General features: G+C 42.3%; 1 protein-coding gene across 3 annotated transcripts in view; it reads right to left on the bottom strand.

Moving 5' to 3' along the window:
* Positions 1–24829, bottom strand: part of spns2 (SPNS lysolipid transporter 2, sphingosine-1-phosphate) — an 86419-nt gene that overhangs the window by 4463 nt on the left and 57127 nt on the right. For 2 of the 3 annotated variants that reach the window (XM_069667943.1, XM_069667946.1), the window contains 7 exons: positions 22141–22280; positions 20012–20164; positions 19670–19859; positions 16703–16768; positions 15063–15161; positions 10134–10297; positions 6310–6346 (listed from right to left, as the gene is read on the bottom strand). In XM_069667943.1, coding sequence (XP_069524044.1) covers positions 6310–6346; positions 10134–10297; positions 15063–15161; positions 16703–16768; positions 19670–19859; positions 20012–20164; positions 22141–22280 — 849 coding nt within the window. Of the gene's footprint in view, positions 1–6299; positions 6347–10133; positions 10298–15062; positions 15162–16702; positions 16769–19669; positions 19860–20011; positions 20165–22140; positions 22281–24829 lie in introns of all 3 variants that reach the window. The other variant, XM_069667945.1, reaches the window with a different exon arrangement.

Below are 24829 nucleotides of genomic sequence, written 5' to 3'. Positions count from 1 at the left end.
CATGTTGTGTTCTGCAGGTAATCAGATATCGTGATGTTTCCTTATCTGATTGTCTTGCAATATATCAACTATTGCAGAATCGCTATAATGTGATATTATTGTTATGGAGGACCACGTATTGCATATCATATTGTATCTTGTATCGTGTATCGTGTCGTGTATCGTGTCGTGTATCGTGTCGTGTATCGTGTCGTGTATCGTATCGTGTATCATTGTATTATTATTTGTTTGGTTATTAGCTAATCAATAGTGATACTAAATAACAGCTTTTTTAAAATCCTTTTTAGAGGTTTTGGATGTAAAATATTCACCTTGAGATGTGCAGGTGCTTAGGATCAACCATGTCAAGTAAATGTGCTGGAGTAAAAAGGACAATATTTTCCAATGAATCATCGTGTAAAAGAAGTATGATGATAAAATGGAAATACTAAATAAGAAAAAAAATCCTTATATGGACAAAGCAGGTAAATGAGTTTAATAAATAATAAGAAACCTCTTTGGTATTATCTTAACTCCTTTAAATGTCTTCCAGCAGCTGAAACTTTCTCAGACAGATCTCACATGTGGGGAAAATGTGTCTGCAGAGGGGAGAGCTACACTCCAGTCGGACACCATGAAGTGTGCCACACTTGTGATCTCTTATGATTGGTTTTAGAGACGGCGGCGCGTCCCGCTGTTTGTTGTGGTCTGTCATCAGGCTGCCCTGGACGCTCCAGTACACAAACTACTACTGCTGCTACATCAGGATTACTGCAGGGAGTCGCAAACACACACACATACACACCTATCCATACAGATACACACACACTCCTGCATGACTACAAATGCCAATATGCCTGTTAGCGCCAGAAAACAACAAAAGGATAAATCATAGGAACAAGTATAATAGCTTCACAGGAGGATTAGAGGATCTGTGAGACAATGTGTTGGGGTTCTGTAGCTGTGGATCCTCTCTGTGTCGAACCATTTTACACAACTATTGGAAATGTTCATGAGCCAAGCATAAATTGCTCAAACACCAGCGAGACAAAGAGATAATTAGAGGAGTTGTAAATGCTTTGATGTGTGTGTGAGGCCGGCCTGCCTCCTCACAGCTTCACTGTCACTGTGCTGAGACTGTTGTCCTCTGAAGCAGAGGGGAGGTCTGAGCGCTCTGGCAAGAGAATAAACTCTAATCAAACCAACTTGTAGTGGTTTTAGGCTGGAAGGACGCCAATCATGAGGAGGCTGACATTGCTACGGATCTGACTGGCCTCTTATTTGAGAGGAAGCAGATGCTGCATTCACTTTCTCCTTAGATGGCCCATTTCATCAGCTCTTGTGCTGTCATATGGGAACAATGCAGACCCCCCAAGAGGAGAGGTGTTATAACTTAATGCTGGGAGCTAAAAAAGGTCACTCTACATGGACAGCAGCTAAGAGTGACAATGAGCCAAAATCTGACAGGCAATATGTGAATTAAGGGTTTGACTATTAGGGCAACACTTGCGTTGGCACGCCATGTTTCTTTGTAATATGACATGGAGTTTATCAAACGAGCAACTCAAGTACCACAATTTTCTGTCCCGACTTGAGGGAGCCTCCACAACAATCCCAAAACCACATGAATGCAGGGATCGACTGAAGGGAACAAAAGAAGTGAATGTAGCCAACGTGATGTCAAGCCTTGGTTAGTTAACCCTTTCTGAAGCCTTCCGTCTGACATTTGACCTAGACGGGAACATATCTGGACGAGTGGGTGCTTCATCTTTATTCTGATAGACAGATAGGCGGTCGTGGTTGCAACAGGTAGTCACGCCCTAAAGCATAGCCTGCTTTATAGTCTTTCTTTTACTCTCAATGTAGTATCCTAAAATAAATACCTGCATATTTATAAACTGAATATGTAGGCGAGGGATATGATTTTTTGTTAATGGTAAATGGACTTTACTTATGTAGCTCTTTTCTAGTCTTGCAACACTCCAAGCTGCTTTTACACTACATGACACATTAACCCATTCACACACTCATTCACACACTGATGGCGATGACCTTAGAGCCAATGTCCAATCAGAACTATGCACATTCATACCTGATAGCTACTGTCTGTCTTTAGGAGAAATTTGGGGTTCAGTGTTTTGCCCAAAAACACTTTGACACGTGACTGTAGCAGTCAGGGATCAAACCGCCAACCTTCTGATTGAGAGACAATCGAGCCAAACGGGCGACTTGGTGTCTGAAACGTTCTGGTGTCTGTTTGATGTCTAGAGTATTATCGTTCACTAGCGTTAAGAGGAGTGGAGAGCAAAAGGGGCAGAACACATCAGCCGTAATCTGATGACAAATAATGCAAAATCTGTGTATAATTGCAGCTAACAATGTGGTTGTATTTATGTCATATGTCTTGCATCTCGATTTGCGTTGGACTGTAAACAATGAAGAGCGCAAATACAGGAAATCCTTTATGGCTAATTAACTGCTGGCTTCACTGAAAAAGTGTCCCTTGCTTCCAGAGGCTATATCGTTGTCAGACGAAAGTTGACCGTTCTGAGACTGCTCTAAATTGGACACTAATAAACAAAATGAACATAAAGTTTAATGTAGAATACAGTCGCAGAATTGAGTCGCCCCCTGCTGGCCATTAGAAAGTGTGCAGCTTTAAAGGCACGTCTGCATTGGCTTCACTTCTGAAACAAAGAGGCTACATCCACTTCTTACATACAGTCTGTGGGAGACGCAGTGACTGGTCCGGCACACAAGCCCTAAACACATCCCTGCTTTAGTTCCTCTTTGTCACATATTCATTGAATTATTATAGAGGAAGATCTGAGAGCGTTTCTGAATGCATCGTAAGCTCTACATGTCACATCAGAGCCTGGCTGAACAGTGTGTGTGTGTGTGTGTGTGTGGTCTGTGGTCACCATGAGCCCACTCTGCACTGCTTTTGTTGAGCGACGAGAGCATGAAGAAGGAAAGTATGCTTCTGCAGCTGTATAAACAACTTTCAACAGCGACTGAATCTTTGTTTTTAATTTCCTGAGAGCTTTGTGGTTACTGAATAAATGAGTGTGAATCTCAGCTGTCAGATCTCACGCTGATCTCTTGACAGCGCCCAGCTCGGGGATGTCCTCTTGTTATCCTGCGGTGCGGGGTGAGTCTGGTCAGCACCGGCAGCTTCCTCCTGCTGAGGAAGTTAATTGGATCTCAGTGTATCTGAACTCCTTCTGGGATTTCATCAGTGGAGATTAATCGCTTCTGATGTATAACAGCTTAGACGATTACGGCTCCTCCTCATCCTCATCTATTTGGCGGTCGTGTGTCTTTTGTCCCCATCACTTCCACTCTTTACAACATTTTTTCTCTCATCTAAATATTCCCCTTCAATCTATCGCCCAGTCCTTCCTCTCCTTAAATCCAGCCTGCTGCCCCTCTGGGAACTGTGGTTGAACTGTGGACTGTATTGATCACTGAGTCAGACCCAGGGGAGGAAATATTCCCTGTCACTGATTGGATTATCCCCCAAACAAATGTTGGAAATCAATCACCCCACAGTGCAACACTTTGGAGTAGAAATGATCAGCTCGCAGGCGAATTCAACTCTGACCTCACGTCGCTGTAATCACTGTTCTCTATAATTAGCCGCTGTTTGACAGCAGGACAAAAAGCTGTAGCTGCTGTGTGACAGACTCTGATGAAACCCTCAGGCTGAGAGCGCAAACCTCCTCCTGAAACCTGATCCGCGTGGCAGCCGCGTGGGAGCCTTTCATGTCACCTGTCGTTAGCCGTGCATGCTAATGTCAGCCTGCCAATGCTAATGACATTCCAGCACTTACACTAAGAGCCAGACTGGTGGCAGTTTTGCATATTATAGCCCATTAACTATAATTGTGTGTCAGTAATATTTCTGCAGACTATTCTCCAAAGAATAAGACAAGTTTTAAGATTGATTTCCTGCTGTCTGGACAGAAGCTGGCTCCCATTCATCAGGGCACAATGCAAATGAAGTTGCAGGGCTTTGGAAGTTGCTTGTGATGGGTGATCCATCATACTATTACTTCTTTTTTTTGTTGCCAAAGTTCGGCTCAGTTAGCGGATGATGTAACTGCATGCATAAAGAGTTTGGTACACTCACTAAGAGCGCTTTGATACTGCAGACTGAGTACAAATATGATCTTACAGTAATACAACATATAGCAATTTCACAATGTCAAAGTTTGCATTTGATTTGTTGTCTGAGAGAGAAGCAGCAGCGTGTTACCATAACTATCATCTGCATTCTGGATATCATTCTATAACTATATTTTACCAGGAATATTCCCTCTGACGGACGAACTTTTCTTTTCTTCTGATGTATTTTATTTTATTGAACAGAATTGCATGAAAACACTATACACTGGACCTTAATCCTTCCAGGTAAGGTACAATGCATTTCATCCGCTGATGCTCAAATGTCAGATGTCAAAGTGTCCTTGAAAGCACCATGGAGGAAAATTTTTACAGTGCTCTGACATGTAATACAAAGATAGTGTTTGAGTACACGCTTCATTCTAAAGTAACATGAAAGGAAGCTGATGTTTTTTTTTTAAGGTAAAAATGTAAATTAAAGTGATAATCTTGATGATTTCAGTTTTGTTCTCTTTGGCGGCACCTATGGCGATAAACAGTAATTGCACTTCCCAGATATCCAGACAGTGCTGCATGTCAGACGTCCACGGTTGGCTTCAGTTGTAACTCTTGATTTTCCTCGCTGACGGTCGCTTTCTTTTTCAGACTGTTTGCTTCATCTGAGCATCAAATTTGTTTCTTCTTCTTTGGATTTTCACTTCTTGTTGAAGTTGTATCTGTAGTCATCCATCTTTTCTTTGTTTGTTCAGCCATAGTAGATAACTGTTTACTCGCAACACTTGCAGAGAGCGGAAAAGCAGCCGCTTAGCTCCGCCTACCCTCTCTGGCAGACCAACCACTGCTGGCTGATGGAGAACACGTCACTAACTGGGCGCCACAGACAGCCAGTCTGTAATACTGCAAATGCAAAGGCTTTCATCAGTGGGCCATCGGCTCAGTCACCATAATGTTACCTCATTCAACGATAGATAGAGACTTAACCGACATTTATTTACATGAAATTCTTCGAGATTATACCTTTAAGACTTCAGAGAAAATGATACAAGATGTGTTTGTAGTTCATGGGATCATCCTGTCTACTGTCTGCAGGAATTTGCACCTTCATACAATTTTTCCACCAAATCGAACGTTGCCTTCAAATACTGCACCGAGATGTAACTGGAACATCACACTGCTGACCTCTAACCAACCTGTTACAAATCCCACACACCTTCATTTCCAGGTTTTCACAGGTTGGTGCAGTTTTATAATGTAAATCTATCATGAGCTAGCTTCTGATCAAACATTAGTGACATATTTTAGTCCAAGAAATACTCTAAAGTGGGAAACTTATTAAAAACGTCAAAGAAAGGAAGTCGTTTGTTTAGTTTTTCTGCCCTGCGTTTTACAGTAAAGACACACATGGAGTAATCCTGCTGGTTTTCAGCACCACCCTGTATTGCTCCTTTTCATGACCCTTTCTTCCCCACTTTGTGTACATACAGTATCTTGAATAATGTTAAGAGTACAAAATAATTCTCATAGTGTTATAAGGAAATGATTAGGAGGGTTAGACGTTGACCTTTTGGCTAAACATGATAACCTTTCACAACAAAGTCTGGTCACATTCCTCGCTCGTCTAATCAGCGAGTCCGAGTTTAATCTTGTTTTCTTTACCACCGACTTCAGTCGCTCTCTATTGTACTACAGAGCAGAGTTGGCTGGTTTTCTGCCACATTATTGTGTCTTTTCTTTGCTCGGTTAATAATTAGAGAGGCTTTCTGCACCGTCTGTGTGAGCCTGATAAAGGCAGGAAGGCAGCTCCGGCCTTGATAAGACGCCAGATAGACGTTTAAAAAACACCCCTCCAAGAACTCACTGACTCAGCCCGAGAACAATGAGACGGGAAACAGATCATAGATCAATCATCTGTGTATCATCTTGTGTATCAACTGCAGCATTTACAAGGTCATAAAGCTTTGGAAAGCCTTAAGTCGAAGAGTCTCTTAAGTCCTGAAAAAGTTGTTTTCTGATCTCTGTGCCTCCTAATGAAAGGACGCTACATGATGCTTCCCAGGTAATGAGAAAGGAGCACTATAAATGCTAATGTCCCCTGTCCGTCTCTTTGTTATCAACCACTTTAAAGTGCTCGTAACTCTGCTGATGTGAAAAGCACTAAGGTGTAAATGGGTCTTAAGGAGAAAAAGGTAATTTACCTGGTCATACCTTGACTGAGGAGGGGGGTCGTGTCAGCTGAGCCAACCTGAGGAGAGAGGAAGAGTTGAACAAATTAGGGATGTAAGAAAACTTTTAGACTGAAGCTTCCCTTTCATGACACATTAATTAATGAATCACTTGAGTGTACTTGGACTGCTTGAGTTTCTTATTACATCATTATGTTCATTTATTGCTTCAAAGGTATGTTTCATTTCCTAGTTTTTGGCAAACAGCAAGATTCTACTTTGTTTTACAACCTGAACTCAATTTTAAAACAATCGGATGGATTTCAGTCTAAACTGGCTCGTTCATTATAAAAACACAAGATTCGATCGGGTAATTAAGTTGTGATTGTGATCTGGTTTAAACCCCAAATTTGTGTTGTATCACTTTATAATTATTACAAAGACACAGTCAAAAGTACTTCCTAACAAGTCCTTATTTCGCGTTAAGAGGTGTTAATGGCTTTACCTGACCCGAGACCTGACCCAGGATCTGAGTCTTTGTTTAATCATCAGGTCTGGGTCAGGTCCCTTTCTATTACTGCTTGTCCCTGGTGCGTTCACCATATTATTTCATTTGTTTTGTAAAAAAACAACCAAAAGAAGAAACACTTTAATAGCCCTTTTCCCACTGAAATTAGCGCGGTGACGTGGGTTTTTCAGACCCGGGAAGACCCGCTTACAGATGCTGATTGTCTGTTTTCCCATTACCAGTGAAGTATACTGCTGTATACTGCTGGTCTCTTTTTTGCTGCATCACTGTCACAGGGTTTGTAAACAGTGACGATGTTACGGTGGTTAGGTCTTTATTGTATCTATTACTCATTCAGTCTGTTTATCAAACTCATCGCCGACAAATTTGGAACGATGTTTGAACGAGTTACAGACGGAGTACAGCATCGGGCCAGAAAGGGGGCAGAGATTAGCGTGTCGACACGGGTTTTGTTTGATTTTATGACCTGTCTGTTTTATTTTGATATCTTTGTGATGCACTTTTGGAAAGTGCACTATAAATAAAGTTTCCATCAAACATTCATCATTCTCTTTTCCGCCACTTTTCCCCAATTTGACTCTTCACCCGCCAGCTGTCCTCCTCGATCCGTCAGTCATCACTCCCTGCTCCTGGCTGCCCTGACCCACACTGAGTCTGTCCTGTCAACGTGAACTGTTATAGCAGATGAGACAGATCTGCTCTCACACATCCCTAAGTGTAAATGTGCACTGGGTGAATGCACTGAGGAGGAGGAGGAGGAGGAGCAGGGGGGCACGCACTGAACCCGAGCTATAAATGGCATCCCTGCAGCCAAAAAAAGCTAACAACCTAGAAATAATAAAGCGCTCTTTAGGGCTGGAAATAGAACGGCGCGCTCCAGTGAGTAACTCGTTCGGCTCCGCGCCTTGCAGAAATAGCGCTGAGTATCTGAGGACACACTCGGAGGAGGGAGGAAAAAACACAGCAGCCAGCAAAGCGTCCTGTAAAGTCGGGGGGAATTTATAAATTGGAAGCTTTATAGCGTGAATGGAAACTATAAATATCACAGCCATGAAACAAGGCGAGTTGTACAAAGTTGTGGATGTTGTCATCTTTCTCGGCCCCTGAGGTGCTGTTTGCAGCGTGTTACATAAGAGCTGCTGCTGTTTAACTCTGAGCTTTTTCTTCACTGGGATGTTTAGAACAAATCTGTACAGCTCTGTAGAGGGCTTTAGTGTGCTATGTGAGCTATGCAAGCGTATGTTTGCTATACATACAAACTCCTGGATGCTATCTGACAAGCTGGTGTATGATTAACTCAGAGATGAAAGGAGAAAGTCGAGAGTGAACAAGGACAAGAGGAACTTTTCTGACGGTACAGAAATGTGTTCAAGTGAAATTAATAATGTGCTCGATATTAAAGATCAATATGTATTCTCAGTGCAATGTCCTGACATCAAACATCAGACATATTATTAACATGTAGAACCTCAGACTTGTTGCTTATTACCAAGTATTAATGACTAATGAATATGTACAACTGCAAACTGGTTGTTGATCGCAATGTTTCAATGACTTATCAACTAGTATAACTGCAGTGTTGCTGTTTATTACCATGTATTAATGACTAATTACCATATATAACTGCACACTTGCTGTTTAATACCATGTTTTAATATTTAATTAACATGTATAACTGCACACTGCGTGTTTTCTTTTACTATATATTTGTGACTTATTAACATGTATAACCACAGACTTTTTTACAGCATGTTTTAGTCACTTATTTACACGTATAACTGCAAGCTTGTTACCTATTGGTAAGTGAAAAATGTTCACCCTTGAATCACATATAATTGGAGTATGAAGAGATTTTACACAGCCTGGCAACTTCTTCTACTTTTTGGTCAAGTGATCCCCCAGCATTAATAAATAATATGTTTGTGAAAAATAGTATAGTTGATCGGTTAAATCTTATAATCCCTTTATAAAAGATGACTAAACAGAAAGATTAGAGAGCCTTTAATCCTCCTAAAAGATAACAGAATTAACCTTACAACATGAATCATCAAAGCCAACCTCCACACATCTACGTTTGGGATTTTATCTGGGAAAAAGAACAAGAGAAACAACCTCCCAGTGTCTCTGTAACTTATCTGAGAGTGTGTTTAACTCCATCTGTTGCTCTATTAGCTGAGCCCTACAGCATGCAGAGTGAAAGTCATAAAAGGGGTTGTGGTTAGATACAGTTTGAGTGAACATGTGCCATCTGCCCACACTGTGCAATAATGTGGTCAGATAGCTTTAACCACATAACTAGTGTCTATTACTGGCACGACGGCAGGAGTGTGACTTTTCTTTCATTGTTTCTGCATTTCTTCCCCCTTTTTGTTCCTGGATCCGACCCAGCAGAAGCCACAGCGCATGGCTTAGTGATGTGTTTAAACTGTACATCAACATGACACAGAGGACAGCTTATTAACGACTTGTGTGCTAGCCTGACCCCTGGATTATTAAAAGAAATAAATCCACTGAAACGTAGAGTTGATAGTTTCCACATTTCTTTAAAATTTCCAGCTAAAGAACAAGCGCCCTTTCTGTTTAAGTTGTACGGAAATCTCTCACATCTTTCTTTGGCGTGGGAATGAACAGCAGCCAACTCCACAGAGTAAAGAAAAGTCGACTGCAGACAGACAGCAGACTGCCATCCTGTCTAAAAATGTCCCTCATCTTCAACAGGAAGGAAGTCATTTCTGAGGGCGCTGGCACCAGGGGAGTAAGCCAGCATGATAAAAAGTAGGAAAAAATAGTCAAGAAAGAAACAAGAAGTCATGTCTCATCATCCGAGAGAGGATGAGTGTGTTTGTTTTAGCCTTTTAAGGCCATGACGGGCTACCGTACGCTCTGGGTTCACGTCTGGGGTGTTTGCAGGAGGAAAATATGAACGCACGAATGAGAGGGGCGGTAGCTGGTAAAAGTCTAAGTAAGCACACTTTAAGGAATTGATGGCTAGAACAGCTTGTGTCAGCTCGGGAGCACTTTTAGCTGACTGGGACTTTCTTCTAGCTCGGGGGCCTTTCTGAGTCTTGAAGGGTTGGCACCCTTGGTGGCATGGCTTGTCCCTGACACACGTCAAACCCCACATCAGGGTTAGAGCATAACTGTCCTCTAACCTCTTTGTGACTCCGAATAAAACCAATCTTGTTACTATATCTTGAGCTTCTTGCACTGAGGTTGTGTTTGTGGTTTTTTGGCTTCAGTGGAGGACATCTGTGGCAAGTATTAATATTTAAAGAACAAATGACTAAATAACAAATGAAACAATGATGAGTTATTCAAACAATGTCTGAGTCACTTACTGTTTCTCCGCCTTCTCCCTGTCATCCAGGAAAAACAGTGCGGTGGCCAGGAAGAACATGCCCCCCAGGACGATGATGAACGGGCAGAGCATGAGGGCATAGCCCAGACTGAGGAACCGCCACAGCGCCGACGTAGCGTAGCTCTCCTGAAGGGCGTCTGAGATCTGCACCCAGACAATGAAAAACACACGCGACCATCACCCAAACAAACACACACACGCACACAAACAGAAAGGAGGAGAGAGATTTTGTTAGAGCTGTTCCAATATCCACACACAAATTGATATACACCAGTCAATAACAGAATTTATTCTCTCCAATAATTATTTCTCAGCAAAAAATGTATTGTTTCTTATATTTCAAACCAACACAACAAATATTTATATAATAATTGCCACTTGTAACTACTGATTTAGAGCAGCAAAGAAGAGCATTGCACTACTAGCAGAGAGTGCGAGCAAACGTTAGCAATACCTCAGCTATCAGTGTTTTCCAGTCACACATTTTAAGGTTGTATCTAAATTTCTAATTTATAGTTTAGATAATAAAACAAGTAAAAATACAAAATAAAGTAGTTAATGTTCAAAATCAGGATTTTTGTCACACATTTCAGTGGACGTAGGATGTGAGGAGTGGCCTTGAGCTGAGCCTCAGCTAGCGTTAGCTTAACTAGTTTCTTGTTGCTCAGCTTGTTTCAGTGTACTAAGCCAAGCCCTACAACAAAGATCACACATTACAAGGTTCTTTCCCTTTAAATTTAACGTTAAGATGAATAAAACTGGTAAAAACACAGATTAAAATCATTTTTACCGAAGGACACAGGAGCTCTGGAGAGGCGAGCCGAGCTAATGCTAACGTGAGTTTAGCTTGTTTTGCTGTGCTCACCTTGTTTCTAGCTAACTGATTCATGCAGTTTACTAAGCATGGCCATACAACAATGATAGCAATCATATCCCTCCCATAAAGGGTCAGTAGCCTGTAGTCTAAGCTGTTTAATGATAATAATAATATGTATATTTTTTTTAGCACTTTATTATCGAAGGAGAAGTTGGTAGCGGGAAGGGGAAAATGGCATCGGCACATTTATAGATTTTATTCAGATTAATCATCCAATAAAGGGTCTGAAAATATCCTTTAATGCTGTGACACACCACCTGACGCCTCATACACTCACACTGAATGCTTTACCAGAGTGAAGTCTGCCTGTTTCATCATAGCAACAGATAAACCGGCCACACGACATGATGTAAGACGCCCTGTTTTTGTTTTAAGCGAGGCAGCATTTCACAGCTCATATTGCTGCCCATGGCTTGAGTAACACCGGCGTTCAGTCTGTCGTGTGAGGCGCTGATGCACAAACAACAGCTGCAGAACAGTGGGTGTGAAGTGACCGTTTCTGCCTCCGTGTTTCACTCATAAGGTGGATCTCGAACATCCTACTGACGATCGTGATGGAGAGGAGGCTGCTGGTAGCTTTTAGCAGATTGTGTGGATGTATGCAAAAGAGGGGGCAAGAGGGGGCTTCTCGTCTGAGTGTGAGCAGCCATAGGTCACCCTGCTAGAAGCTCATTGATTATATGTTAGCATCAGCAGAATTACAGCTGGAGAACTGCTGACAGGAGGATGTGCGTACAGTATGTGCTCGTATGTGCAGATACATGTGTGCATCAGGAGGAGAAAGTTAATGGTGCAAGCAAATAAATAAAATCTGTGTGTGTGGCCGGTGCAGAGCTATTTCGTCAGGTACAATAAATTGCCCAGCAACTTGCACACTACAGCTTAGCTAAAAATACATAGCACATACTGCTGCATGTCTAATTATCCAGCAAGAAGGCATTTCTTGGTGAGATGGCTGAGAGATTGTTCCCGGCGTTCCCCTGCCACCCACTCTGCCTGCGGCCATGTCCTACTCTTGCATTGTAGGAGCAGTCCATTATGTGTTTCTCGGGGGATTTGAACGTGACAACTGCAGAGGTCTACGTGCTGATGGAGGGGGCTCTTGGCTCAATTTCAGCAGGACTACAGATGTTCAAAGTTAGTTTTGTTAGGAAGTGCAAACTGTGTGGCATTTGGGCACCAATATCTGCAAGCGTTCCCACAAAATACAACAAAACACAGCTCGGTTTCAAGAGTGCATCCTCTGAAGCTGAAGTTTGGTCTACATGTTGAAACCCAACTGGAACCAAATAAATGACTCACTCGCTCACTTTCTCCTGTGGTTTCTTAGCAATAACCACCAGTCTGTTTTTCTCCAGATTCCCCACTTTGCTCACACACAGGATTGATGCCAGTCCACATGGGTGACTGTAGATCTGCCCGAGTGAAGTCTGCGTCACGACACGTCCATCGCACTCTCATGCGAGACCTCAGTCCAGGAACTGAGGCAGTGATAGATGACGCACTTGGAACATTTTTTGGGCCTTATTGGTGGAGGGGGGGTTTATGGACGAAGGAGAAACCCCCGGACAGTCGGAGTCGTGACCCCAGAGGCTGTGCGGATAACTTGATTGACTGACTCACTGTGGGCACCAGCTGGGTAACTCTGGCTGTCAGCGTGTGTGGGCTGCAATATTCTGACAATTTGGAGCTTTTTGGAGGAATATTGGACAGCATCCCTTTTCCTCAATCATATGTTATGAGGCTGAAACCAAAGATGGAACTACAGATTGTATTTATTGTCATTAATCATTATTTTGTCAACTAATTTATTCAATTGTTTAGTCAATGAAATGTCACACTCAGAAGAAGTTTTCTCCCAATAGTATCATTTACAGGAAGACGAGGTGTCTGACTATTTAAAAGAAGTTAATAGTGGAAGTTTTCTGTCCCTTCAAATGAAAATATTTAAAGTGGCACTACGGTAGCTGTTCAACATCTTTTCCTTTACAGAGCTAATAGCCTGCACTTTGATGTGCAGTCCGGATTGAGTCATTCTGACCTGCATCTAGATCAAGGTGATTAAATCAAATGTTGCTGAGAAGAAGTGACCCAAAAGTATGATGAATTCGTTGGTAGTGAAATCGGGATTGTTCTGAACTAGACCCTGCAGTCCAAACCCGTATATATGTATTTATCTAACCATACAATTACTGTCTATTATTCTTTTGTAGATCAATTAATCCATGTACCATTTATCAATCAGTAGGATTATAGTGATCCAGACTGAGTCACACGGTGCTTCAAAGTCCTGTATCATAAATGTGTCAATAGGAAGTTTGTACCATTGAAGAAGACGCTGGGTTATATTTGATCTGCAGAAACAAAACAATGCCAGTCTTTGAGTTGGATTCTGTTTCCCAGAATGTGGAGTTTTTCCTTTATGCCAGTTTTGTTTGGTCTTCTGAAGAGCTTGTCTGAACTCGGAGATAACTTACTGCTCCTTTTATCTACTCTGACAAGACTTTAACATTTCCATTTACAGAGGCAACAAAAAAAACAGGACACTTTCTATGGTGCTGCGTCTGCTGCCAGCCTGTCAGGCCCCGACAGAGGATCTCCAGGATCAGTTTGATTCACTAATCAAAGACTTCCACTTTGTCTTTGTTAACATGGCCTAGGCTGTGAGCCAGAGGTACGACAAAGAAACGCAATGTAAACACGTAACACTGAGGCAGTCTTTTCTCTGGCAGCAACTTACTGGCACAAAAGGACATCATTAAAAAAAGATACAGCCTCAGGAAATGTAGCTAGAAATAATGAAATGTATATCCACGTTAAGAGTCTCATTATGCATTCAAAAAATCTAAGTGAAAATAAATCTTTAAAACTATTCGAAAACCTAGCTCAAAAACTGTTCATTTGATGTTGGCCCTGCACACAGCCATGATGCATATGACTACATTTACTTGCTGCCCTAAACAGTAAGTTTGCATCGTCTGAGTCGTAAGCACAAGAGGAAGCAGAAGCCCTGCAAACTGGTCACTGAAGAGTGAGTTACAAAATGTAGTTAGCATACACATGCAACGTTACCGGAAATGCTCAGAGTTGTCCTCAAAGCTATGAACGCAATGCTAAATGATAGCTCTGTAGTTCTAAACTCCACCGTCAACGCATCATCAATGGCCCCCACTTCACTTCGGCAGCTTAAAACAGACAGTTGCAATCGATACTTGAGGTCATCAATTCCTAGCCTGAAGTCATACCTACTGCTGGGTGCAATCATCTGCTGTGCGATTTCTGTTTGTATACAAATGGCCTGGTACATTTGGTTATCAACATCCAAGCATAACCATGACTGATTCCAACTATTAGGAAAGTTTACAGGAATCTAAAATGACTGTATCTTAAACCGGGATTGAAACAATTTTATGTACATACGAAAAACTAAATGACATAGTTAGAAGGCTTTTGTGGATCCGGGTTCCTAGTTGCTGCTTACAGAAGGGATACAGAATGTGTATGTACATGGAGCTACTATTACCATTCTGTGTTCGGAATGAGAAGAATGCTGCTTGACAATCTCAAGCAGATCCTGTTTAACACTTCATTGAAAAGCACCCCTCGGCCTTCCTGGATGCTTCTCCTTGGGCGTATGCTTGAAGTTTGGATGGTAGGGAGGCTGTTTATAGGGGCTTTGAGGGGGGTGACTGTGACCTTGAGACAGTCCAGTAAGAAGCCCTTTGACCAATCAAATTAAGTAACGCCGGCCCCGCCTGTGAACGACGAGATTTTACTAGAAAACGCCGCTGACAGCCTGAAGAGCAGTGGTGAAATCACAACTCTGTTCACCAGCCTCTCCTGAGACGTGTGCTAAAAGCTCCTCTTGTTCCTCACTTTGCACTGGCCCACTTAAAGCAAGAGCTGCACCGGTGTCTGAAAACATCCTGTGTATGAATGGGCTGCTCACAGAAACGCTGAAAGCAGTGCGTTAAATATATCCCCCGCTCAAACAGCCTGATCACCACACAGAACTACTTCTGGGAGTCTTACCAGGCCTATCAGGTACGGACTTCCTGCGTCACCCAGGAGATGAGAGGTGAAGCTCTGAAAGGCGACCGCCGTCGCTCTCCGTGTCGGGATGACGACAAACTGCAAAGAGATAAACGGAGGGTTAAAAATACATGAGATGATGCGAGGTAATAAAGACACAGAGGTAGACAGATTCACTCAGCCATGTTAAAACAACTCTTGCAGTGTTTAATTATGTACAAAGTGCCCCTGTCAGTGGGTCAGAGCACTCTAGACACACCTGTCAGTCACAGCAAAACTATCACTAATGTCCTGCCTCTGTCTCTACATAATCACACTCTCAATCCTAATTACAAATGAAGGAGCTGACTGATTCTGATTGAATGAGGCTCATACGACCTCCTCTTTCCAATTTTAGATTCTAAAACATACATCCGAGGAAGGACTCCCTCAGTTTGTTTCAATCAGTAGTCCATGTATCCCAAGCAGTAACCTCCTGGCCTGAAATGTAAAGCGGGAGTGACAAAAACTGCAGTTCCTCGAGTGGCCACTTGAGGCTGGCTCCAAAAGTGAGTCATTCCCCATTAGGCCCCATGTTAACAAGTCCAACCACAGCAGAATTAAACATGTTTACAGCCTGGTACAACAACAGTTTTGGTCTCTAAAGGTCATTTCTCTATTAATGACAACTGCACAGGGTTGTATTTTTAGATAACTCACTAACACATTAAGCCTTTAAGTTAGGCATGATGAAAGGTGTGGCCTCTTTGAGAGACAGGTGGGTGCCGCTAGCTGTCTGCAAGGTGTCACCTCAGCTTATTCAGCTACTGGACTTAACCTCTGAAATGTGTTTGGGGCCTTTCGGAGATTTTTTCATGCAAATATTTTTTGGCCATTTTTGTCTTTATTTACAGGACAGGTGAAGAGAGACAGGGAATATTGGGAGAAAAGAGTGGGGGTGACATGCAGCAAAGGGCAGAGAGCAGGAGTTGACGCCTGCTCTACCCACTGAGCTAAACCAGCACCAGCAGGTATCAGTGTTTGCCCTCACCATACCTGGCTATTTGGCTCGTCCATTGTTTCCCATAAATTGGCATATTTGTGGAGGCCAGCACATGGGAGTCAGTCTTGTTGTCGACATACCACATAGAGAAAACAGCTGGCCTTAATGATGAGCAGAGCAGTGTTTTTCCACTGGTCCACTAGTCTACACAAGCTCTCTTAGCTTGTTTAGTCTAATAAATAAACCCCGGTCAGCCACCATCACAGATAGAATCTCATTGCTCCTAACCATCTAATCCGCCAGCTAACTAATTATCCACAGGAACAGACTGTATAGCTCTGATTACTTAGTGTTTGCCAATACCTCACCCCTCTTCAACACCACCTTCTCGTCCAAATATGGTCACGTTTGGCTCCAGAAAACCAACAAGGCAATAGTGAAAAATGCCAAAGTCGAGCCATCAACCATTGGTTTGTTGAGGCAGTCGACAAACCAGTGGTTGATGTCACGGTGGCTACATTTATTATTTATACAGTTTATGTTGAATCCATCTCAGTACATTAGAGCTCTGTCTAATTGGATGACCAACTTTAACTTATAGTTTGTTGCAGGAATTTCCCAGAGACCCAGAGCATAAGTACAGGCTTTCACTACTCACCATTAAAATGTCTGCTGTTATGGCCCAGTTCAGGAAAAGCAGCGTCTCTCCTATGAAGATGCAAACCTAAATAAAGAAGGAGCACAAAAATATTCCATTTAGTGGTGCTAATTAAGATCCGCCCTTTTCCTCTGCACAAAAGACGGCTAACCAGACGTGAAGCCAAAAGAGGAGGTTGCAGATATTGCTTCTGTGTGTGGGAATCCACGGCTGAATAAGAGTGCTTTGGCTGCTGTGGTTTAAAAACATGTTATTATGCTGTGGCCCAATTATACACGGAGGTGCAGGCTTTCATTTTGGTTCCATTGAGCCAATGAGCTGAAAAACAGCACAGGATGATAAGGGCTGTTTATTCTCGTCAGAGCTGTGTATTCAACGTGGAAACAGTGAACACTTCCTAAGTTTAGATCCAGCTGCACGATTTGAATTTATGTCCATCTCCTGTATGGGTGGAGCAGATAATGTAAACTTTAAATAATATAATGAAGGACATACAGCATACTACGTGTTCTTCTTATGTATGCAGCAGCTGGTGTTGCTTTTGGTCCACTTTCTTAAAACAACAGCCCCAGAGGGATTTGGTTGCAGTGGAATCTTCTGTATCTGCATCAGCTGGTTTGGTCTGGCACGGTTTAACACGGCATGTTTGATGTGTGTTTCCTGCCAGGGGAATAACCCTTCTGCCGGCGTGTCAGACCTACAGTACAGTACAGAGAGCTACAGAAGGAGCCTGACAGTGCGAGATGTCTGCTGTGAGAGCTGTAAACCAGACACCGTGACCGACATGTTGCCTCTTAGAGGACCGAGGCCGAACCCGCTCCTCAGATTAGCTGAGTGTTGACGAGACAACAGCTGCGAGGGGTCAATCGGCCTCTGAAGAGCAACGCCGACCGTTACCGCCACGTCACGCCTTATAATGCGGCACATCTGTCAGCGGTTCACCATGAAACCTGAGACGGTCACTTACAACTGCTGCTGTACTGTACGCTGATCTAATATTGTACAGTAGAGAAGACTGGCCACATGTTGAAGTTACAATTTAATAAGAAACTTCCAGAAGAGCTTTCAGGCACCGGCACTTATTTTTCTGGCAACATTTTACTTTTTACCTTTGCCCCTACATTTTAACACAAATATCTGTACTTTCTATTTTCTAATTGAAACAGGATTGTTACTTTAGACTAGGGGTGGCGCAAAATATCAATACAACAATATATCGTCTCCCTGACTCGTGCAATACAATTATCAATAGGCTGGCGCCAAATATTGATATTTTAATTTACAATTTAATATTAGTGCTCTAAACAGATTTCCGTGCGGACTCACCGTGTCACTACTTCATGACTCCTCGTGGTGGCGCTTAAAACATGAATGAGGGTAACGTGAACAGAAATCAAGTGGCCGAAGAAGAAGTTAATCAGACATCGTGATGTATCATTTACTGATTGTCTTGCAATATATCAATTATCGCAGAATCGCTGTATCGTGATAATATTGTGGGCCACTTATCGCATATCGTTACCCTGCGATTCCCACCCCTGCTTTAGACGTGGAGGAAGCGTTGACTTCACAAACATCACAAACAGTGGGAGCAAAGTTAACGTTCATTTCTTGAAGTATGTTGATATTTATACAACAGTTAGTAAATGTACATGATAAAAAACAGCTGATCTGTGGCAACCTGCAGACACAGAGTGCAGGAGAATGTTTGGGTTGCTTAGCAACAAAAGTCCAGTTTCAGTTAAGTTGAACTGGTTGAGTTAGCGGAGCAAAGAGTAATCTGTTGACCTGCGACCGAATCACACTCCTTCTCATGTGATATCGCTTAATTCTCTCTCTCAGATATGATGTGAGCAGCTTATACATGTGCTGAAGTCTTTTGCCACACAAGTGTATAAGGAAGTGAAGTGTGTACTTTGAGCACCTCTTGCCCTTTCTGTCACGCAGCATTTGTCTCAAATTGAGTTGGACAGCCTGTAATCATGTAATTATTAATGGATACTTGTGCTGCTCAGGTCTAATTGGCTGAGTCATGCCTCTGTCAAACACCTGATAAATGAACGCCTTTGACCTCATGAGAGTTCAGATAAGTTTGGATTCATTAAATCAAAACCACCTTATGAAAGTAATTATATCACAGGGACCACTTTGTTCAGCAGCTGTTGGAAAACTACAGTTTATAGAGCATGGGGAGCGTAATTAATACAGTTATTATTTGATTTTTTCATTATTTCTTGAATGAAACTCAGTTTGCAGTGTTTATAAAATCAATCTCCATCTTCATGCTTCTTAATGCCTTAAAGTCAAAGGCCAGACATCTCAAAGTCATCACAGGTCACATATTTAGGACAGGGAAGCCTGTTTGTTATTTTCCCTTTCACGCATGGGAAATATTTCCCAAGCTTTTCCAGCTTTCCAGCTTCATTCCTGCCCCACTTGTCGGTCAGTTCCTATTCCTTTGTGTCTGATAAGAGTGAGAAATGTTTGCCAGCTCGGTGTGCATTGTTTCAGGGCAGCAGTTGTTAAGTTGCACCCTTTCCTGCTTTGCATGGCCTTTAGAAACAAAATCTTTCTTAACTTTTGCCCAGTTGAGGTTTGAGCGTCAACCACCTGCAGCAGCTCCTGAGGCATCTCAGTCTAACCTGCAATTAAAGCTGTTCATTATGAGGAGCGACACCCGCTCACTGCCTCGGGGCCTGAACGGAGCTGGCATCATTCCTGATTTAACATTAACCTCACCTGACGAGCTTCGGCTAAACCTTTCCATGCTAGATTTGTTACCACACTTTGATTCTCGTCCCCCAAGGCTAATCCATAATTTACATGCTAATATCCCTCTTTATCAGACATGTTTCATCGGGGACCTGTTGACTCTTGGAAGTAGAAAGCAAAAGTATTGTTTGATTAAACTTCCTGTGCTGCAGACACAACAGTTTACACAAGAGAATTACAGGAAGTGTCTCTTACATAAGCTCCTACGATGCTCTTCTTGGCCACCACAAAAATGAGACAGATGAAGATGGCCGAGCCCAGCATGCTGACGGCGCACACCAGTGGGTCGGCTCGCTCCGTCTTCTGCCGGCAAAAGCGTGTGGTGGCGGCTCCGATGACGACGCCCAACAGACCCGTCACACAGGTGATCGCCCCGAAGATGAGGCTAAACAGGTGGAAAAAGAGGAGAGGAAATAAATGTTAAACTTAACTGTTATAAAAAAATATATATATTGCCTATATGTCTTTTTAACCAGTCCAACAGAAGCAGCAGTAACTACTAAGCCTGCACCATGTGATCAGTCGTGGGCCTCTCACCTGTCTGTGCTGCTGCAGATCTCTTTGGTACACGCCTCTGCTGTCTTCTGTACCACCTGAGCTCTGGCCAGGTACAGAGGAATCAACATACCAAACGCACCTGTGGCAAAAGACACCGCCGCGGATGCCAGGGAGGAAAACACGTAGCTCCGACTAGCCAAGCAGAAACACACACACAGAGAAACGCGCACACACACACACAGAAAATGCAACAGGTGATTATCTGGGCTGACAAAGGAAAGAAATAAACAAGCTTGTTTTTTCTGTCACACAAACATCTCTCATGCGCTCTCTTTAATCTGATAACAAACAGATAATAGGGGCTTAGAAGAGTGTGGAGATTATCTGGTTTGACAAGACTAGCATCACTACGAAGAAAAAGGAGACTTTAGAGCGACTCAGGTGAGTAAACTAAACTGACAGTTTTATGTAGCAGGCAGAAATAACACACTCTTTAACGTGTTTCCATAGGTGGTGAATGTGGTGGACTGTGTCCTGCTCACTGTCACAGGGGATTCTGGGGATGAATATGTGCTTGCTCTCCTAAAATAGTCCCCGTAAACCTGTATGCTATAAGAGTTTATAACATCTATTTTAAAGATATGTAGCCCACAGCTCATTTACCAACAAGGGTCCACAGTGTCAGGGATGCAAAGCTCCTTTCACAGCAGTGTAACAGAGTGAATGACACTGTGTCTGCTGTTGACATTTCCATCCCTCTGATGGGGATTATAAAAATATGAATACATAATGTTTGTCCTCTATCATTCTGCAACAGCAAATACATTGTTTTATTGCAAAAACTGAAATCTAAGTAAGAAAAAAATATCCTAATAATGCTTTTTATTTGACATTTTTATGGTTTAATAAGATCTTAATGGTTCTGAGTAACTTGAAACTATAATTACCAGAATTAAACAAACTGAATTCACTTGTATTGTCAGTCTGTCATCACAGCACAACAATGTGTTCCTATTGGCTACATAACAAAGACACTTTTCATATCGGAGGGGGGGGACACTATGAGTCATTTGCACTGTTGTACAATTCTGACACATCCCCAAGATCGTCTTTGACCACGTAGAATTTATTTATCTCTGTGAAGTGTACAAAGCCATATTTTCAAGGCCCTGAAATTAGCAGTTGACAAATAAAGCTAATTTTCTATATACTGCATTAGACAGTAGCCTGAGTAGGTTTTATGATGCAGAGAGTGAGGCACCGGCTTGAGTAATTCAGACATACGGCCTGCTGTAATGTCATTTAACAGTATTCACCTGGCTGAGGCGGAGTGATACACAGAGTGAAAAGTCCCAGTGATGTTGTTCTCTGTGTCAGCCTCTTGTCCAATCAGATTTCTTGGTCTGAACTAACTGTATGTAAAAATATATAACCTATAATGTATTATCTGATTTTAAATATGTACATAATATGAGAATATAATTAGAATGGTGTGTCTGTGTGTGTGGACATGTGTAGCAATGTGCATGTGTTTGTACTTGTTTGGGTATTTAATGTATGTTTAAATATATATACAGTGTGTGTGTGTACTGTCAATTTGAGTTATTTTACTATAAATACTTTAAGTATTTAGCTTTATATTAATTTGTCTTTCTCTTCTTACTCCTCACAAAAACTTTTCTATTTTATCTGATTTAGTTGATTTTATTTTATTTTATTTATATTGATTATTATTTATTATTTATTCTTTTTCCTTTCTCTTTTTCTCTCCCAGATTGTCTTACATGATTCACTCATTACTGCAAACGTAATCGTTTGTATGTCCGACCATTGTCTTATAGTATTCTTTTTCTTTTTGTCTTTTAGGCCACTTTCTTCTTGTCATGTAATCTCACCAACAAAAGATAGATATCTGCCGGTTCCTAACCTTTAGAGATTTTGACCTGTTAAAAAAAAAACTAGCCTTAAACTTTGTGCTGCCACAATAAATTTGTTGGTTAATCATTTGCTGAGTTTAAGATCATTTCCCCTTGTTTTGTTGCCTTTTTTCATTTTGAGAGCTGACGTTTTGCTCTTGCTCGGGAATAACTGATGATTCCTGGGTGCCTTCATACTTCACTAAAGCATCAAGCAGTCTCACAAAACCTGCTGTATTCTCTGAAGCTTACTTCTTGGCGAGCGCCTTCATGTCACAGAACCAGGATGTTCGGGTCTTGATGCGGCCCATCTGGTCGGCGCTGCCTCTCTTCGGCTCGGGCACGAAGACCAGGATCAGAGTCCCAGCGGTGATCCCTAAAACCGGGGACACCTACAAGAAGAAGACATTATATGAGACCTCAGACCGAGTTAACACATAAGAGGGACATGATGTTCAGAGTGGGCGGGGCTTGAAGGGGGACACAGGACAAAGAACAGTGTGTTTACAATCTGAATGGACGGCCTGACTGTGTTTGCCGATACGCCTGACATCCTATACAAGCCCTCTGCTGCTAAGAACATTCCCTCTGCTTACTCTGCTGGCACCGTGTGTGTGTGTGTGTGTGTGTGTGTGTGTGTGTGTGTGTGAGGCTTGTCTTGCTTGTGTGTATAAGCATACAGGCCTCTAAAAGAGCTTTCTGGCTGCTTTGTGAGCACCAAGGTGAAACCCTCACAAGTGCTCATCTGCTATTATGTTCACTATCATCCTTTATGGGTTATGAGGTGGCGTGTTTGTGCATGCGTGTGTGTCTGTTTCGGGGGAAACAAAGACAAAAGGCAGGATGGGAGGGTGGGAGAGGATTTGCTAATACAAAATGCTCACCAAAGCAAAACCAATATAATCTGTCAGGGGAAATTCATGATATTATATTTTGTCGCTCATTTATATGCAAACATATTGTTGGCACGTGTGTGTCCTGTAGTTTTTTATTGACAAAGTAATTTGGTAAAATGATGTGGCTCATAACGGGGCTGCTAATGCGGCTCAACACAATGTTTATGGTCCCAAAGGTGTGAGGATTACGCTGATTATTTCCTTTCCTATATTGTGTCTCTCTCTTCAAGCGTCTGCTGCTTTCATGGAGCAGCTTAATTGCGTCAACATCTTCAGCGAGAATCTTAATAATTGCTTTTGATGCAGGATACAGAGATCATTTTCAGGAAATAACAGCAGTTTTTCCCCGCATAATTATTCAAAGGAAAGGCATCTGTGACCTTTGACCTTGACTCCCACAGGACACATTAGACACTTCCTCCATGGACGGTTGGCAATCAAACAAATTAGCTACTGCCCTCTCTTGCTCCTTATTTTTATGCGTCCCCCTCCGTTCCTTCTTATCGCCCACATTTTCGCCAAACAAGGAAGGCCGCTGGAACACGTAGGGTGAAAAACAAGCGGAAGCGCTGCCGTGTTTTTTCCTTAAAGCAGGGTACTGTTCCACACAAACCGTTTCATGTCTTGGTATTTGTTTTCCTCCGCATGCCACACCGGTGATTAATTGGCTTTGAGATTGTTTTATTGGAATGTCATTGTGGCTGCTGTGGAAAGAAAAAAAACGCCCCGCTCTTTGTGTGTTTTTTTTTATGCTCCACCAAGACAAGAAGAAATGGACTTCCTGTTTCCTCAAACCCAGCGAGCTGTCATGTCCAGGAATCTCTTCCACCGCGACACGCTGAGGGAATGTTTAATGTCTTCCTTTACACGGCAGGCAGTTCATCAGGTCGTCATTTGTTTTTAGGGATTTTAAAGGCTGACCCTGAAGGCAGCAGCTCCTGGGGAGTCCCGTTCATTGGTCCTCTCTCCATTACTGCTGGTATTCCTTATAGAGCTGTTCACTGCTGAATGTTTTGTCCCAAGTACTCAGTGGAGTCCCAGTAAAAAAGTGCTATGACAACAGTGATTTATGCTCCTGATTTAACACCTGCATCTGCGCCAAACTGTTCTCCTATTTTCTGCAGAAACATTTCTCTTCCTAGTTGAAATTAGCCTTTAATTAAAAGGGATCCAACTTAGTACTAATGGAGGACCTTTGGGGCATTTTGAGCCACACGAGGAAACAAATGTGACTATATGTGAGCTTAAATTAAGACCATGTCACCCTCTCTATTACTTCCTCCCAAAGAGACTTCAGACCCATCCCAATACCCCTCAATTTTGCGTACTATGGGGGATATTGTGTCCCATTTCTTTGGGAATCTAGGGGTCATACAGCCCTTCAAGCAGCCCTCCAAACAAAGCGTTTTCAAATGAAAGTTTGGTAATAATCATGCAAAAGATTTTAAAGGGCCAAATTGGGGCATTTGGAATTTGCCTTCCTGCCTTCTCTGGTGTACATTTACATTTTGCCAGATGATTTTCTCCTTCTCATGGCTTTGACGTCATCATTTCCCCACCGTAAACTTTCTATTGTTCTCCTTTGTTTAAAAAAACAAGTGTTGCGGTTGCAGCTGCAATAGTAAGCTGGTGGTTATTGTATTGTTTCTTTCTACTCTCTGACGTAGGGACAGACACAGTAGAGCAAGCACCCCTGAAAGTACCAAGGACAAAATGAGCCTCCTTATGCTATGTGTCATTAAGTTCCTGCAGTAAAAAGGACGCTATACACAGGTTGAGGAAGCATTCACATCTTGTTATTTTTCTAAAGGTCGACATTGACCCTGCTTCACTGGAGATAACCTCCATGTTTAAAGAGTAATGAAAGATAAATGTGTTTACAGTGACTGAGGAAGAAAAAGCTAGTCAGCCTTGATTTTTAATAGAAATCCTTGTTCCGTCTGCGGCCATCAGATCACGACTGAACCACAATGACATACAGCTCTTCTTTTCTTGTTTGCTTGAATAAATGTAAGAAGCTGTTGAGTGAGTTTGATGTAAAAACT

This window comes from Semicossyphus pulcher, unplaced genomic scaffold (assembly GCF_022749685.1).
Source record: "Semicossyphus pulcher isolate SPU_LCO1_2020_fin unplaced genomic scaffold, fSemPul1.0.p SCAF_10, whole genome shotgun sequence".
NCBI lineage: Eukaryota > Metazoa > Chordata > Actinopteri > Labriformes > Labridae > Semicossyphus > Semicossyphus pulcher.
This window is presented reverse-complemented; position numbering and strand designations above follow the sequence as displayed.